Here is a 19,144-nt window from a genome sequence, read left to right on the forward strand (position 1 = left end):
GATCTATATACATTATGATTGCTGTTAGAATTAACTGGTTAAACTGCTGAGTAATTTCACCAATGAATATAAGACTATTCTAATATCTGTCTATCTCTGTGTGTGTATATATGTCATATACGTGATTGATTGTAGTTTCTGAGGAGTTGCGTGCGGTCTCAGAGGGTACTAATGAGGACCCGAGAGCCAGAGGAGACTGAATGGCATCACTACGTGCTCCCTCTCCAGGGCGCTCTATAGTCTGAACTATGTATTTCAAGCACCAGAGCGGCCTCTTCAAGGAAACTGAATCAAAACCAATTTTGGTAAGGGCTGCAATTCTTTTAGATTTTGTTGTAGATCATATCTTAGCCAGATTTTGTTGTAGATCATATCTTATTCAAATTCTTCAAGTTGCAGTTCAAGTAAAGAAGCCACTGATAAACATGTTAGGCAAAATAAATACTTTATTGTTTTAATTATTTTTTTAGAAATCAGCCTTTGTGTGATAATTCAAACATTCATAGACCTTGTAAATATTCTTTCAAAGAATACTGTTAACATCTCAAGAATTTTGATTAAAATTTTACACACAAAGAAACATGAGTTGAAAACTATAAATGCTAAAAGAGTAATGCCAATAACATTTGATTATTACTTTACACATCTATCTAACACATAAAACCAAATAGGACACATTTTCTTTTTTTCCCCCCCATAAAAATGAACTTTTTCCAGTGGTCAAACTGAATTCAAACCATGTGTGGATGAGAACAGATCTAAATTACTTCCAATTTGAAAAGGCAAAAACCAGCTTATCGTATTTATCTGTTTAAGTTATAGGCCCTGTTATTGGCATTACTCCACGATTGTGTCTGAAGGGCAGAAGAGCCCTCTCCCTCTCAGACAGACGCCTGGACAGGCAAAAGGCACATAGTGTTTAATGTATGGCACACTACACCAAAGGAAGACGGCTATGTAAGCTGTGATAAAATCACACTGTCTTGAGTAAAGGACAAGGCTTACAGTGTAAGAGCATTAAGTAGTTGTTGGTAACCTCATATAATTCTATCACACTGCTATTAGTAACCTCCTCAAGGATTATTACTTTTTACAACAGAACAGTTTCTCTTCTTGGAAGTGACACTAATTAACAGTAGTGGAGGGAAAATCATTGGTTGCTTCAAGCTCTCAAAAAATGATTTCAGTTATTGCACAGTAAATACCTCATAGAGGTCAGTGTTTTAAGAAGCTATTCTGGAGAAATATGCTATTTATAAGTTGGTTAAGTCTGGAGGTCTTCAAGTTTGAAATTAATTCTACATAGGGAATCAATTAGAAATATTGAAAAACAAATAAATATTAGGTTTTCAAATGGCTAAACGTTTTGATAGTTGAGGAAAGAGCCTAAATCTCTATGTATACTTGGAAGATATGCACAGAAGAAACACACGCTGTACATGTATGCAGTAGCCCCGCTCAGCAGCAAGTATCTTCTGAAACACCAATAACACCTCCACCAGTGTGTGCAATGGTAACTTCAATGTTCTACAGCTAATACGATCCGTGTCAACCTTAAAAAAAAGAGCGAGACCGTAACATTAAGCATATTTTAACTGTTACTAGAAAGTTCTTTGACAAAGGAAAGAGCATTTTTTTCCCTGTGATCTCTATGCCTTTCACGGAATGTACTTTTTCTTATGGCTAGTTTTAAAAAGAAAACCTTCGGGCTTTTTATAACTTAACTCATCAAATACTTTCCAGTATTTTCAGATTAAATTATAGATCAATTTCAAATTAAATTTTATTTTGAAAATTTATAGAATGCTTATGTCTATTATGCTTGCAATATATTATTCTTTCTGCATTCACAAAGTCTTACTATGAGTAAGACTTTACTTTATAAAATGTAATAAGAACATCGAAAGAAAACTAATGTTTAATTTATTTTACTAAATAAAAACATCTTTATAAGGCTTGAAGGTGAACAAGCGGCCATCTAGCTCAGAAGCAAATAAGCCCACATGGAAGAAGCACACCGGCCAGTGCGATCACGAGGTGCCCAAGGGACCAGGTATAAGGCATCATGCAAAAAAAAAAAAAAGATATGTGTGTGTATGTATGTGTATATATGTGTATATGTATATATATATATGTATGTGTATATATGTATATATATATCATATTAAATGAAGGGGGAAGTGCAAAGTGGAGACCCAAGGCCCAAGTGTCGACCAATGGAGATCGCCTCATAGAGGGGTTTAGGAGAAGAGATGGGTTAATTAGGGTGTGAGGTAGTATCGATGAAGAACACAGCTTTCCCCCAGATCCTGGATGCTTCCTCCCCCCAACTACCATGATCCGAATTCTACCTTGCAGGGCTGGATAGGACAGAGGCTGTACACTGGTGCATATGAGGGTTGGAGGTACAGGGAATCCAGGGTGGATGATACCTTCAGGACCAAGGGTGTGAGGGACGATGCTGGGAGAGTGGAGGGTGAGTGGGTTGGAAAGGGGGAAGTGATTACAAGGATCCACATGTGACCTCTTCCCTGGGAGAGGGACAGCAGAGAAGGGGGGAAGGGAGACTCCGGATAGGGCAAGATATGACAAAATAACGATGTATAAATTACCAAGGGCATATGAGGGAGGGGGAAATGGGGAGGGAGGGGGAAAAAAAAAGAGGACCTGATGCAAGGGGCTTAAGTGGAGAGCAAATGCCTTGAGAATGATTGGGGCAGGGAATGTATGGATGTGCTTTATACAATTGATGTATGTATATGTATGGATTGTGGTAAGAGTTGTATGAGTCCCTAATAAAATGTAAAAGAAGAAAAGAGAAAAAAATGATTAGGGCAAAGACTGTACAGATGTGCTTTATACAATTGATGTATGTATATGTATGAACTGTGAAAAGAATTGTATCAGCCCCAATAAATTGTTAAAAAAAAACATCTTTATAAATTATAATTATATATGAACATAGGGTAAATGTCTCTTTAAAAGACAAAATACTAAGATATTAAGAATCTGCTACTCTGAACATCATGCCCCATAAACTGTATATATGAAATGTCATTACAAGCAATATTTTAATAATAATCAGGTTTGAAGAACTTATTCTAGCAATTATTTACTACAGTAAAGTTTCAGTGAATCAATATAGACTCTCTCTCTCACTATGAATCGATGCTGACTCTTAGTGACCTTCTAGGACAGAGTAGTTAACATAATTGTCAACTACTCAAGCTTCTCTTGACGAGAATAGAAGGCCCCATCTGTCCCCTGAGCTGCTGCTGGTGATTTCAAACTGCTCACCTTGCAGTTAGCAGCCCAACTTGGAACCATTACATTACTAGGGATCCTGTGTGGTCTCTTGGAGATTAGTATTATAGGAATTGACTTGCTTGTATTCTTAATGGCCTTGTATGAGTTTTCATAAATTAGATGCATTCGAAAAAGTTAGCTACAGAAACAGATTTGTCTACTAAGAAGCAAACCATCAAAAACTAAGTACTAATTTATAATTCCACTAAAGGAAAACTTACCTGTAAATTCTATTTAATGACTATTTATCTTGCTTATTAGAATTAGATGCTTTACTTGAAGAGACTGCTGCCAAAAGTCCACTTACAATTTCCCGTCTGATTTCTCCAACAATAGACTCTTTAATCTGTAATAGAATACGAGAGATGCAAACAATTAACACTATTATTGTAATTAATTTGTCGTATTTTCAAAAATAGAAAAATAAAGAACCCATCGTATGTTGCAATCAACTAAACTGTACAGATAACAAGATTCAAATGAATCTTCATATGATACAGATAGGTCAATGGAAAACAGTGTCTACTGGTCCTCAAACCCAGATCAGCATCAGAGAGCTGAATAACTACATTATAAAACATCACAATACTTAAATTGAGAACATTAATATGATTTTACAGATTTAAAAGCTTTCAGTAAAGCAAAAATACATTTCCTGACGCCATGTAACAAAGTCTGACTAAAGCTTTAGATGTAGTGATGGGGTGACGTAGACACTCCATGTCATTTCTCTAAAACAAAGATCGGAGAAACCAGTGAAACAGACACAGGCGATAATCCCGGAACTCTGAGCATCAAATGAGAGGACTAAGAATTGGATCAAACATTGATTGGTGGAAACAACTAAATGAAAGCTATAAACAAGGAGACAGGGCAGGGGTGCCCTGTCAGCTGGTGTACCATGACCATTTTGAGACACTGTGAATGCATTGAAAGGACAATGGAGTAGAACTGATTGATGTAAGGCAGAATTAGCTAAATAAAAGGCAAATCCCTTAGTACCATTCTGTTAGAGATATTATTAAAAAAGAACCAGAAACAAAACAATCTTTAAGTCAATCTATAAGGTAGGACAAGTGAGAAGCAAAATGAGGGAATAAACGACATAGTTATAAAACTGCCAAACAGAAAACAAATCAGGTTGATATTACAATAAAACAACTGTTTTCAATTTTGGATCTCATGGATCGTTCTCCAGAACAGGCCCTATGTCAGGCCACAAAGCAAGGTTCAATCAATTTAAAAACACCCAAATAGTACAACATACCTTCTCAGATCACAACACTATAAAATTAGAAATCTATTAGCAGCAGGAACAAGAAAATACCCAACAAAGAACTATTGGGCAGAAGAAATAAAAAAAGAAAATTTAAAACTCTAGAATCAAATAAAAATGAAAACATAAAAAAGACCAAAATTTTTGTGACACAGTCAAAGCGGTGACAGAGTTCAATTTGTAACAATAAACACACACAATAAAAAAAAGGGGGAAAGAACCCAAAGATCAATACCTCAACCCAACAGTTCCATTAACTAGAAAAAGAACAAAAAACAAAGTTTAGAGGAAATAATAAAGATTAAGCAGGAATAAGTGAGACATAAAGGCAACAAACAGAATCAACAGGACGTGAAGGTAGTTCTTTGAAATGATTGGTGAAAACGACAAATCCCTGGCAAGTTTAATAAAAGCAAAGAAGAGGCAAATAACACTAATGAGACATGAAATGGGTAATGTTAAAAGAGAACTGAAGTACAAAGGGCAACAGCAAAATAGTTCGAAGAACTGTATGTACTTCAACCAATTTGAAAACCTAAAAGAAATGGGCAAATTTCTAGAGAAACACCTAAATACTGATCGAGGTAGACAAACCAAACCCATTAACAAAAGATCATAAATGAAATTGACAACAACAAATTGGCTCCGAGGGCCTCACTACAGAATTCTACCAAACATTCAGAGAAGAGCTGATGTAGCTTCTACTCATAATTGTCCAGCAGATAGAAAAGGATCGTATACTCACAACTCCAGTCACTCAAGTGAGCATAGCCCTGGTCCCAAAGCTAGAACTGTTCTATTCCGGCTCGGCGTGACTCCATCCAGGCTTTCCAGGATCAGGTACTTGTACTTTTCGCTGGCAGGACAGTGGGTCTGACCACCAATTTTACAGTTAGCAGCCCCATGCTTAAGCTACAGCAAAACAGGCTCCCACATCCAGAGAAAGACAACTAAAAAAATTAAATTATAGACCTATATCTCTTGTGTACATACATATAGGCAAACATTTTCAACAAAATCCTAGCCAAATGAGTCCAACATCGTATCAAATACATATATAATGTATTATGGCCAAGTGAGAGTTATACCAGGTATGTAAGGATAGTTCAACATAGAAAAGTAATCAACATAATCTAACACATAAATTAACAAAGGAAAAGAGCATATGTTTATATCAATCAATGAGAAAAGGCAATTGATAAAATCCAATTTTCGGTTTAAAAAACCTCTCAGCAAAATAGAAGGGAAATATCTCTCAATTATGGGTGTGTGCACTAACTTGAGACAGATCAAAGATCTCCCTGTAAAACCTTAAACTGTAAACACTGTCAAAGAAAAATTAGGGGCAAAATTAAGGGATCTACTACTTTATGGAATAAATTGTCTATCAAACATAACTAAAAATTTATAAACAGAAGATAAACTAAATCACTATCCTACTAAATATTAAACACTTAAGATACATCAAAAGCCTTCTTGAAAAGATTTAAAAAAAGAATTTACAGACTGGGAAAATCAGAGGAATAATAGCATATCTTACAAAAACTTAAGATCTAATTTTAGAAAACTTCAACAAAAAATAGAATTCATTTTAAGAATAGGTACAAGACACACAGACACTTCATGAAAAAAGGCATTCAGGTGGCTAATAAAAACATGATATGGTTCACAGTTATTAGCCTTTAGAAAGATGTATAACAAGCGTACAATGAAATATAATCTTACTCTGACACCAATGGCTACTATGGTGGATTAGATATCTTCTACTATGGATTAAAAAAGAAACAAAATACCAAATATTGGCAGAGATGGAAAGGGAGATTGAAATTCTTATGTGCTGCTAATGGAAATCTAACATGGTACAACAACTATGAAAAATGGTATAGCCCTTCCTTAATAAAATTAGAAATGGAAATTCCCTATTATCCTACAATGCCATTACTAAGTACATGAGGAAGCTTCAAAAAAATTGTAATAAAAAAAACAGAATTCAAAGATAATGGAAGAGGACTATGAACTTTCTGATGCCTCTTCTTATATCAGAAGAGAAACATGAGCCATAATAAAATAGATATATGCACCCCCAAGTCACAATAGTGAAAACATAGAAACAACCCAAGTGTCCATCAAAGGACGCATGGATTAACAAACCATGATACATACTCACAATGGAATACTACTCCAAATTAAATTATAAATCAGTTAACCTCTCATAATAGGGAGCAAAGAAGACTAAAAATAATAAAAGCTCAGGGAAACAATTAGTTCAAAGGACTGATAATGGCGCACACAAACCACTGCCTCCACTACGCTGAGACTGGAAGAACTTGATTGTGCCCACCAATCACCTCCAACCACTCTAGTGGAAATCACAGCAGAAGTACCTGGACAGAACGGGAGAAAAACGTATGCCTAAATTCAAAATAATTACAACAACAAAGACTTGCTGATCTGGTAGAGATTGGTGGAACCCCAAAAACGATGGCCTTCAAACCTGGAACTAAACCTACACCTGGGTATCACCTTTCAGTCACACAGAGCGGCCTCTAAAGGGACTACTCCACCATCGGACCCCAAAGGGGTAGCATTCACCCCCACCAAAGCCCAGGAGGCAGGCAGAGGTAGGAAGAAGGATGAAGGAAGCCCGTGAAGCCAGCCAGAAGTAGCAGAGCGCAACACTGAGAGATTACAGCTCACCGTGAAAAACAATCTGTATAAATAGTTAAATAGAAAACTAACATCCTCTGGCAATGTTCACCCAAATCACAATAAAATGTAAAAAAGAAAATAAAAAAGGTGCATTCACTTTTATGTTATTAATATCTACCTTTGGAAGGTAATCAAAAGAATTAAGTCATGTTCTCATTGCAAAGAAAACTCACTACCAGCAAAATAATACACAGGTATATTCTGTTTATGTAATTGAAAGCAATTCATCTGAAGAAGTTATAGACGGTTTTCACCTAGGACTCACATTTTCAAATGGAAAGGGCAGAATTATTAGTCAAGTACAATGTATCCTAAAACATAGAAACATTCCCTAAACAACATAAACTACAGAAAGACACTTTCTTTAGTTGTTAGGTACGTTTGCCACCTGCTTGAAATGTTTGCCTCACGTGAGAAAAAAACATCTTGTCTGGGGTTTGGAAAAGGCCAATTAGCCGAAAGGCTATTCCATCAAGCTTTTCCTCCCCAGGTGCCCCCAAACCACGCATATCTATCCATTCCGCTTTCCCTCTAATGACATAGCATCATTTCCAAATAGCCCTCTGTGAAGGCCTTAAATATGTATTTCCTGAAATAAACCGATAATGCCTTCCCAAATTAGTGCTTGGGACACTCTCAACCAGCTTTTAAAAATTCTCCATTTCCACAGTTTCCTGTCAGCCTGATCTATTTCCTAAAAATGTTCCTAAGTACATCCTGAACACATTTCAATTGAAGTCTTTCCAAAAATGGCTTGGTATTAATATGTCATGCAAAATCGGTACACAAGACATAGTTACTTAAGGAAACATCATGCTCCCTAACTACCGACCATCTGTATTGGAACATATTTCAATAAATATAACCTTTTCATTTTGCATATTAGCATCCAAAACTTCTGTTGCTCAGAGCACCTCAGATTTGCACTGTACATGAATTTGTACTGGACACGAGCATTTTGGAAACCAGGATCCCTCAGCCACAGTGCAAATGTGTCGATAAGAACACCTGCAAATCCATTCACAAAAGACAGCTGGTGGTATGGCATGTCTAGTCCTTTTCTCAATATAACATGGTGATGTTTATTATATTTCCTCCTTTTCAACATTAAAAAAACAAACCAACGATAAAACAATCTTTACCAACTAAAAATGTGCCGACATTTCTAACAGATACTGTTTGAACAGGCCATTAAAAATGGTAGGGTTCTGATAGAAACAAAACAAATGTTCCATCGGAAAGCAGTTGAAAAAAATCATTCAATGAATGCTTAAGAACAGTATATAATTATTAAAAGGAGAAACCAGTATTACCTAGCTGTGGAAAATAAAAATTCTTAGAGATGGGCAGACTGTACACAGAACAAAAGCAATATTGCCAATGCGCCCATTCCACCGCGCAGCATGACCTCTATGTCAGAACAGGACTGCTCTTGGGTACAAGATGCTAGAAATCTTCACAGGAGTAGGAAGTTTACCTTTCTCTTATGGTTTTAAACTGCTGACCTTACAATTAGTTCCCCAACACATAACCCACTGTGCCACAAGGCCTCCTTAGACTTTAGAGAGGTCACACAAAAGACAATTTCAGAGGATAGTGGGGATAGAAAGTGTCACAGATGGAGCATATTGGATGAGAAAGAGCAGGAACCAAGTGACAAAATATGAAGGGGCACCCCCCAAAACTGTAATGTTTTTCTTTCAAAGCTATGTATTTGAAGTTTTTTACAAAACAACCTCATCACCTTCAAAGTACTCTACATTATACATTTGTCTAATCTGTGATGTCATTCTTGGAAAACATTTTTCAAACTCATCTGTTTGGATAGCTGACAGCACCTCCCTCATTTTTTTCTTCACCAAATCACTGCCCTTTCATACCCCTCTTCATTTGCGAAAACAAAAAGAAGTCGCACGGAGTGAGGTCAGGTGAGTAAGGTGTGTAGGGCCAAGAGAGTCATGATTTTTTTTTGCCAAAAAACAGGCACACTGCGATGGCTGTGTGAGCAGGTGCATTGTCAAGGTGGCAAAACCAGTCTCCCATCTGCCACAAATCAGGCTTTTGCCACACACTGTTATACAAACTTCCAGAACCTCTAAATAAAAAGCTTGATTAACAGTCTGACCTGGTGGATTGAACTCCAAATGCACTATCCCCTTCACACCACATCCGTTTTGGGGGGTTATCCCCCCTTCTTAGGAGCCACTAGGGAGGAGAAGGAAGTTAGAACAGGAGGAATCAAACCAATCTCAGAGCCATCATTGATTCAGACTCATGCAACCCTATCTGACCAAACGGAGCAGCATCTTATTTGGGGTTTTTGACTTAGTGTTCTTTGCAGACCAGACAGCCTCATGTTTTCCTTGGAGGGACTGCTGGGATCATCATGCGGACCTCACAATCATCAGCTCAATGCGCAGCCCACTGCGCCCGCCATCAGGGTTCCTTCGACTAGGAAGGGTGAGGTCAAAAGGGAAGAGCGTATCTCTGCATTCCAGCACGGAGTGCTCACTCAATGTCTGAATGACTAATGAGCGCATGAGACAGGCAGGATCACCACAGAGACAAACAGAAAGAAGTAGAAAAGCACAGGACGACAGCCAGGCTTGCACAGAATGTTCTGAAGTAAGACTTTGAAGGAAGGCGTCCAGACAAGTAAGTCTCCCATTCTGCAGAGGGCTGTGGTTGCTGTTGTGTGTCTTCTAGTTTACTCCCGCTCACAGGGACTCTGCCCATGGGGTTTCTAAGGCTGCCACCTTTACAGGAGTAGGTGGCCGTGTGACCTCCCACCCTCCCCCCAGAGCAGCTGGTGGGTTCTAACTTCTGACTTTTCAGTTGGCAGCTGACCACTTACCACGGTACTGCCAGGGCTCCTTTGAGAAAACCACTGCAACAGATGGCAATATGGCCTTGATCCACATAATCTCCCCCTCAAAAAAATGGTATAAGCTGACGTCAGACTACTTGAGGTTTTAAAACAACGCCGCAAACCAGCTTTGACTGAGCTGACTGTGGCTTCTAGCAACCCCCTGTGCAGAATAGAACCATACTCCATAGGATTGTTAATGGCTGTGACCTTTCCCAAACAGATCTTTCTTCTGAGACTCAACTCAGGGTTGGGTTGAATGACCAGCCTTAGTTAGGAGCTGAGCACTTACTTGTTTGAGCCAACCAAGAACTCCGGGATTAAGAAGAGAACATTTATTGGTAATAAGAACAGAATGACTGCAAGCCTGAAATATAGAGCAAGCCATCCATTCAATGGACATCTCTTGAGTGTTCCGCTAACCAACAGATTGGCAGTTTGAACCCCCTGTTTGCTCCAGAAAGGAAAGAGGAAGCAGTCTGCTCATGTGAAGACTGACAGTTTGGAAGACAGTTCTATGTCCTGTAAGATGACCGCGTTGGAGTAAACTTGAGGGCAGTGGGCTTGATGTCAGACGTTGTATCAGGACACAACTAAAAGAAGTGACAAGAACACCAGCAAGTCATGCATGCACTAAAACACATGTTTAAAGTATGTTACATGTAGTGCAACAAAGATGCTAAAAGGCATGAACCTAGCCTAGAAATACCAATAAACAAGGAAGCATTCTCAGGAACCCTGGTGATAGTAAGTGAAGCTTTAGGCTGTTTCCTACAAGGTTCAGCAGTTCGAACCCACCGGACACTCCACGGAGGAAGATAAGGCTCTCTGACCCTGTAAAGATTTACAGCCTCAAAACCCAAAGGGACAATTCTAGTCTGTCCTACTTGCAATCAACTTGATGGTAGTAGATGGTGACTCCTCAGGAGTTCTGGCAGTGTAACGGTTAAACACTCAACTACCAACCCCAAGACTGGCCCTTTGAACCCACCCATGGCTCTCTGGGAGAAGGGCCAGTGACTGTAAGATGAGGCCAACACCAGCCGGTGGGCAGAGTCCAACCTGGTCAGGAGGCCCTCTGTGCTGGGATTGATTTGGTGGCACTCAAGATAACAATATGAGCATGGAAACTCTTGGACACTTTCTATTTTGTTGAATTTGTTTCTGTGGGCCCATGTTCGTTTAGTCTATCAAATAAGCTTCTATTTACTTTACTTTTTAAAGTCACTGTAAACAGGTACGGGTTACTGATCACATACATCACAGTACACTCTGACAAATTCTATGACAGTATACTATACACATCTAAGCAAAACAGGACTATCTTTAATCTGATGAAAGTTTAATCACTGAATTAAGTATGTGCATATAAACATTGGTTTCAGTATTATCCCTTTCTATTCTCCTGCAAAAGAATTCCTTCGAATTAACACACTGAAAACAAAGAAAGCCCTGTCTGAAACCTCCCCAAGTGAAAGGAATGAGGCAAAAGCCTGAGGGACAGCACTGTGCACATGCACCCAAGGAGGGCGGTAAGAACACTTCCCTGAAGCGTCTTCCAGACACGCTTAATCCGTACCTGCAAAACTGCAATCCAAGATTAAAATCTTGCCGCGCTGAATAAGTGCTTTGTTAGTGGGGTCAGGAGCCCAGCATTTACTAGGAAGAAAGAATCTAATTTCTGTACAGCTGATATACCAAGGTTTAATTTTTTAAAAAAGGAATTCAGTACCTTGTGTACTTGAGTAACATAATTACTGTAACGCGAAGGGAATGGAATCAAGACTAATCTGAATTTCAAATGCTTTGTAAATAAAAGTTTACCAGAAAAGCACAGTACCTGAAAAAATATGATAGTAATACAAAAACATTTAACTGGCTTTAGTCTGGTATCCAGTGCTTTTATCCTGCCTCAGTCTGTCAGCCTAGGCTGTTCTTTTCAATACATCAAATTGTTTTTTAAATAATGTTACTGATCATACAGCATACAAGAGTTGTACAATCATCACTACAATCAACTTCAGACCTCTTCTTCTCTTGCTCACTGTTGTTGGTGCCCCAGTCCCTGGACCCTTCCCTGCCTAGTAATTTTTAATCCAGTTATTTTCTCTACAGATTTAGCTATCCTGGATTTCACATCCAGAAAAATCATACACAACACAAACAAGAAACAAACAAAAACACCCAACAAGGACCCAACAAATTAGAGAAAAATCGCACAATCACAAAGAAAGCAGAAATTATTAACACTGGCACAATTTTAAAATGGGTCCCCAGAGGAAAGGACAGGTCTCACGGAACTCCATTTGCCGAATCAACTTGACGATGCTGTCCGATAGTGCGCTATTCCATTCACCGCAACGTTAGGCCCGACTCCCTCCCAACTCACCAAATTTGGAAATGAGGGAGTGTCTAGCTAATGAAAGAGTAACAAATTCTGAAAAACTTCTCAAATACTTTCCTTACATATTAGCTAAATGTCTGAAAATTACATCTTTCACAGTTAATGGGAGGCTCCATGAGCATGTAGTGTTCTAGGTCCAAGGCAATGTAATAAGCTAAATTTTAAGCAGCTACATTTAACTTACAAAAGTATCTACCATTACAGAACCAATACATTTATAGAAGACCCCCAACTTTTTGAAATTGTTAATATTATCACGAAAAGCAAATATGCAAATACCATAATTAATTCTGACTCTGAGTGACACTGTGGAACAGAGTCAAACCGACCAGAGTGGTTCCATGACTTTTGCTCATGAGCAGCTACTGGGCTAAAAGCATCCTTCTGTTAGCAGCCAAGTGCTTTAATCTCTGCAACACCAGGGCTCCAGGCAACAGGATGGATACAGACAATATATAGTGGCTAGTTTTTATGCTGTGCACTGCTCTCCTGAATTTTGTGCCCAAAGGGAAAGTGATGTGATAGGGAAAAAAAGAAAAGTCATCATAAAGGTGTGTCTATAGAGTTTCCCCTTTTGAATGATGTGCGGTACATCATTCCACTACTTATCTGACTCGTGTCCAAAACAGTTCTTACATTCATTCTGTCAATTAATCTTCAACTGTTGACTCTTAGCCTTGCTAATTATTTCGCAGCCCTGGTGGGGTTAGCACTGTTCTGCTAACCACCAAGTCAACCTTCCGAGTGCAGCCGTGGCTTCATGAGGGAAAGATGTGGCTTTCTGCTCCCCTAAGGCACACAGCCACAGAAGCTGACGGGCAGATCTGCTCTGCCCTCTGGGCGCGCTCTCGTCAGAATCAACTGGACAGTGGTGCTCTGACCTGGGCTGACATTTGGAATAAACTCATCTTTCCATTCTGTGCTTTCATTCTTTGAGCATCTTATAATTTTCACAATTCTCTACCCACCAATGGAATCAAATTCTTTAAACCTAAATTTCAACACACCACCACCACCACAACAACAAAATTACAATTCTATTTTCTCATGTCAACTGAAACCACTAAATCACAGATTTTAAACCTGGCAGGATTCAATTCCTATCAAGAATGTGGCATCTAAGGTCCAAAGAGTTCACATGTTTATCAATACCAAGCCCTACAAACACACTTTTCAGTAGAGTATAAAGAATTCCAATTACTTAATACGACAGTGACAAAGGTTTTAGAAATGTATCCCCATGATGAATATGCCTAATAAACACCAAGGAATCAATGAGACAATGTTACAATCTCCTGACAATTCATATAATGAATACAAAAAACCAACTCATCATTGATACATGTTCAGATGAGAACTCCCTTAATACAGATTTCCAAACCAAGCATAGACCATACCATACTCACCTCCCGGATGACTTGCTGCAACTCATCCTGCTCCACATTTGCATGTGTTCCTTGCCCTTCTTCCACTTCAGGTTTACGCCCGACGGCTCCTGGGTTTTCCTCAGCTGCTCCAGCCTCTGCAGACCTTTCCAACTCCACAGAGGTCTGCATGGAAGCTGCCCTGGACGGGGCAGTTGGGGTGAGGGCTACTGAAGCCCGGAACACTTTCTTGCCTGACACCGCCTGGGATTTGGGTTGACCCACTGAGTCAGCAGAAGGTACTCCAGTTCTTCTGTGAGCATGGGAGGGACCAGAACACACAGAAGATGATTCTGAAGTTTCTTGAGAGAAAACAGATTCTGAGCTCTCTCCAGGAGGAATCTCAAACCCCATTTCTCCAAGTGCCAAGCCCAATTCAGACTTCAGGTATGACTGTTCCCGCATCAGCTCCGTTACCTAAAAATCAGAAAATTTGTTATTTTTCTCTCTTCATATTATGGTTGGTAATTGCAAAAGATGATTAAAACATGTGGCCCCAAATCAAGTAGCTCCTTAAGGTATCATTCTAATTCATTAATTAAAAGCCGTTTGATTTCATTTGCAAAAACACCAAGTAAAATTTAAACTTCCAGTGCTCTCCACCATCAATATATTCAACTACAATATACAGGCCCGCTGATGTTGGGTCCATGCCCACTCGTGGGGAGGGCTCTCCGGAACAAGCAGAACTGCCCTGAGGGGCCCCCTGAGGCTGTCACCGCTACACAAGCAGATGCCTGGGCTCTCTCCACAGAGTGAGCTAGAACCCCCAATGTGGGGTCAGCAGCAACCACAGTGCCACCAGAGTGCCTAGACTACTATAGCACCAATGGAGCTTGTTTCCACAAAGGTCCAAATTACTTGTAAAGAAGTTGGTTTTCTATCAGGACCCAAAATAGCTATTGTAGTGCTTTTGTCCCCAAATGAATTTCATATGCTTAAAACATAATAAATTAAAACCCCACTATTGTTCCCAAAGCAGTCATGTTACAGATGCAACGATCCCTGAAGGACTTGCCCAAGGTGTCTTTTCCCCTGAAGTAGAAATGGAAAGTGTTTTATGGACCTTACTTTTCTCCGTTAGGCCGTGAACATAAATCACTACTATGAGTAAGCTGGGTTTGTAGTGTCAAAGAAATTTCACAGAAGTGTCAAACTCACTTCAAATCAATAGCTTATCAAAATATGTCAAACACTATGCTTAAAAGGTACATTTCATCTGCACTAGGAAGACAGTGTGTTGGTGAAGTGCTGTATCATTCCCTTCCCCAGTGAGTTAAAAGGAAAGAGTCTTACTGGTTCCATTACATTCAATGGAGAAGGGCATGACACGTTATCGGCGCTTCTACTGCCATACATCCCCTGAAAAAGTAAGAACAAATATACATTTTGTCCCCAAATTTCAAGTGTTTTCTAATCAAATTAATGTTCTAAAAATAAAATAGCATTATGTCACATGGTTATTCTCAGTAGTGATGGAATCCTGTAAAATTGGTCCTATGATTAAGAAGCTGTTACTAAAAATGTGTAAGCTTTCTGTTTCACTGACGTCACCAACACATTTCTCAGAAATGGCAGGTGCAAACCTTGCTATGGAAACACATCTCAGAAAGGACTCAGTATCTTCTGACTCTACTACAACCCCAGCACACACTTCTAATTGATTCAGTTTACCTTGGGTACGTGTGCACATTCATCCCGCCAGTTATTTTTCAGCAAAATCAAATGTGATATTCAAATAATGGTGAGAAGTTCACTATTTCAACCCCTCAAAACAACATATTCTACTACTTCAAAGGTCTTAACACAAATGTAACTTGAAACCAAATGCCCTGGGAAGGAATATTAGAAGTATGCAAAATCACACAACATTAAGATAGGCTCTTTTTATTCTTGGGGTTGCGGATGCCTTGACACAAGTAAAGATCCAGTTTACTTCCTCAACAAGGAAAACCATCAAGAATGGGAAATAAACCCAAATGAAGGAACATTTGAAAAAAGGAACTAATCAATCAAAAGCAAGCTAGGAAAAAAAAAAAAAGACTGAGTGAAGTCTCCATTCCGTCCTTTGTAGTTACATGCCATGGCGAAAATCTACATTAGTCATGTACTTACTATCATTTTTCTTTAAAAATCCTAGACTTTTCGGGCTCCCTGTCTTCTCTCCTATTATTAAAAATCATAATACAAGTTTCCAATATACATCTAAATATTTAAGAAAATAAGAATGTTGCAAACTTGCATATTCCACTGATCTGTGAGAAAGCTCCTTAAATCTTTTGCTTCCCTTTCCCCGCCTCAGACTAAAGGCTTGTAAATGAAAGCACTGCTTCTCACTCACAGGGAATGTGCTAAAGAAATCCCTCTAGAAAGTACCTACCACCAGCGCTGAGGATCGGAAGGGGGAGGGCACCCGCATGCTCCGCAGCTGCTCCTCCAGACCCAGCAGGCGCTCCTCCAGCTGCAGCTCCAGGTCCTGAAGCTCCATTCGGACCGAATTCCTTAAACTCTGCAGCTGGTCCACTTCATATCTACCGAGAGAGAGAGACAGGCACAGGCTCGAAGGAAGTCCTTTAGGATTCCTATGCATAACTCTCTTATCAAGTAATAAAAGCTACTTGAGGGTACTGAACTTCCAAGTTGAGTAAGTTAGCACAATGGTATTGCTCTTTCTTCCTGGGTCCTCTCTCACAAAGAGCCGAGCACTAAATAACAGCCCCCATCTTCCTTGCGACATAAAGGCAGACAAGTTTGCATGGTAAAAACTATGCTAGCTGTTATGTACACTGGTTCACAAAACAGACTCAGGAAACACAGCAGAAGAACTAAAACTTCACTGACAGAAGAAGGCTGATGAAGCTTTTCAGACGGAAAGACTGCGACGACAGAACGCATGCTTACCTTTCCTCTTCAGTCATATGATGGTAAACCATGGTTTGCTGACGCAGCATGGCCAATTCCAAATCCATCATCTGTGTCCTAAACAAATTCAGGCTCCGCCTCATTACTTGGAGCTCCTGGAAGGTATTCTAAAATGCAATACAACAAAATTACGCTTCTATCATGCAGACTGTTTTGTAACACAAAGACTTAAGTGAGAACTTACTTCATAAAGAGGTAGAACAGATGATTTCTGGGTACTGTATGGAGAAGCAGCAAGATCAGGTCCTCTTATCATGGGGTACTTCAAAAAAGGGAAAATAAATTTAAAAACCAAGGTTAAAGTATCTACTCTCAAATTCTTTAATGTGTTAAGCAGGTAGTACTTTGAACCCAGGCATTTTCTTCCAGTATAAAAACCCCCAAAAACTTCATATTGTGAGCAGGGACTAATGAGATCAGTTCCCAGTGTTCCCTATTCCTTCTAAGTATTGCCCATATAAAGCAAAATGAAAGGCGAAAGGGGCAGAGGAAAGAATATGGTCCATATCTGTATCTAAGAGGCCTTATGGGGATAGGAAACCCAGTCTTCCTCCCTAGGAGCTGCTGGTGGTCTCGAATTGCCAACCATACCGATAGCAGCCCGATACATAAACATGACACCAACAGGATAGGCAAACAACAGCAACAACAGACGGTGGCAAGCATCGCTCTGAAATGACAGTCATGGGGCAAATAGCAGGCAGTTATCATGTTCATTCCTACATGTTTGAGTAGGTGCCCTTCCCTTACACAGTGCAACCCTAAACAATCATTCCTGGACCAAGAGGAACTCTCAAAGTCAAAGAAAAGAGAGAGGGAAATAGATTTACAAAAGAATAGGAGGACGAATGCTAAAAAGGAGCAATCAAACAAGTCTCAATCAGGTGGGTCTGGGAAGTCTTCCCAACAGTGGTGATACCAGAGCTGAGTCTTAGAGTAAACAGGATTTGGTCTGGAGTAGGAAGGCAAGGCTGGAGCATTCTAGGCAAAGAAAGTAAAAAAATATATATCATATCCCTAAGACAATGCTATTTAGAGACCAGCCTGCAGCCCAACATTGCTGGAGCGCATTGAATGCATCAGACTAGAGACTGGCAGGTCTCAAAGAGCCTCTGCCTGTTGCCCTGCGCAGTGGTGGCTGTGGCGGTGGTGACAGTTGAGATGTTGATGGCGCATCCAACACAAGAGAACCAGCTGGCCTAGAAAGGAAGGTACCCCGCGAAGGGGCAGGCTGACAGAAACTTAGGCATTCCCAGCTTCAAATAATCATAGCTGAAGGGTTAAACAGTGCACCCTGAAAGAACTGTATGCTCGAAGGAGGCTAGAGAGAGAATCTCATTCTGGTTAGAGAGGAGGCCATTAGGAAACAGTGGTCCTAAGAATAAAAGTAATTATTTCAAGAAGGCCTGTTTTGTTGTAAGTTGGGAAGTTACAGATTTAATATTTGCTTTCAAAGTGGCTTTCTCATCTGCCATTTTGTCATCACAAGAGACCCACGGACACATTCTGGGCTGCCTGACGGCTCGCTGAACACGCTCACTGCATGCTCGCCGTCATCCTCACGTCCTCAGTTTCCTCAATACTAGTTAGATCCCCAAAAAGAAAATATGCAATGTGAAAGCCAAACATGCTGACAATACATTAATTTTCAAAACTTGCTGCAGCGGGGATTCCAGGCCTACTAACTCATCTGAGCAGGGAGACTTTAAAAGGGCTATTCACATTCACACTTTACCTGATTTTCTTCTGTTTGGGGACCATCCCAGTCCATCAATCAGTGAAACTGGACAAACTTCCATATCAAACCCAGGAGTCAGGAGGTGAGGGGAAAGCTTAGAGAAGAGCCCGCAGAACCAGGAGAGAGTGCTGCCCCAGAAGGCAGCGGGGGCACTTAGAAAAGAGAGAAGTAGTCAGCACAGTGGGGGAAGTACCCTGAGAGGAAAGATGTGTTTAATAACAGGTAAAACTTGACAATGTCTCTAGACTTAAAGGAAGCTAATGGAGGAGAAACTGAAAAAAAGAGAATATTTAATGAGCAAAACCTCTCGTACAGGAAGGCGGGGGAAATAGGAGCAAAGACATTAAGATTAGTTACAGCTTTTACAGTGAAACAGGAGGGAGTGGTACAGGAGAAGGGTCAGTCTGGACAAGTTTAGGTTCTAAGAAAATGAAGCTCATGCCTGATGGGTTTTAGCTTCCCAGTGAACAGGGGAGTGGTCAGATCAAGCCAATCAAAA

General features: G+C 39.8%; 1 protein-coding gene across 5 annotated transcripts in view; it reads right to left on the minus strand.

Annotated features, from left to right (window-relative positions):
- Positions 1-428: 428 nt before the first annotated feature.
- The window catches only part of ITPRID2 (ITPR interacting domain containing 2), a 44,336-nt gene continuing 25,620 nt past the window's right edge, over positions 429-19,144 (minus strand). For 2 of the 5 annotated variants that reach the window (XM_075530233.1, XM_075530237.1), the window contains exons 12-18: positions 17,092-17,169; positions 16,887-17,014; positions 16,366-16,516; positions 15,282-15,347; positions 13,968-14,402; positions 3,528-3,652; positions 429-1,553 (exon numbers count right to left, since the gene is read on the minus strand). In XM_075530233.1, coding sequence (XP_075386348.1) covers positions 3,548-3,652; positions 13,968-14,402; positions 15,282-15,347; positions 16,366-16,516; positions 16,887-17,014; positions 17,092-17,169 — 963 coding nt within the window. In that variant the 3' untranslated portion in view covers positions 429-1,553; positions 3,528-3,547. The remainder of the gene's footprint in view (positions 1,554-3,527; positions 3,653-13,967; positions 14,403-15,281; positions 15,348-16,365; positions 16,517-16,886; positions 17,015-17,091; positions 17,170-19,144) is intronic. The other 3 variants (XM_075530236.1, XM_075530235.1, XM_075530234.1) reach the window with 2 other exon arrangements.

This window comes from Tenrec ecaudatus, chromosome 13, assembly GCF_050624435.1.
Source record: "Tenrec ecaudatus isolate mTenEca1 chromosome 13, mTenEca1.hap1, whole genome shotgun sequence".
NCBI lineage: Eukaryota > Metazoa > Chordata > Mammalia > Afrosoricida > Tenrecidae > Tenrec > Tenrec ecaudatus.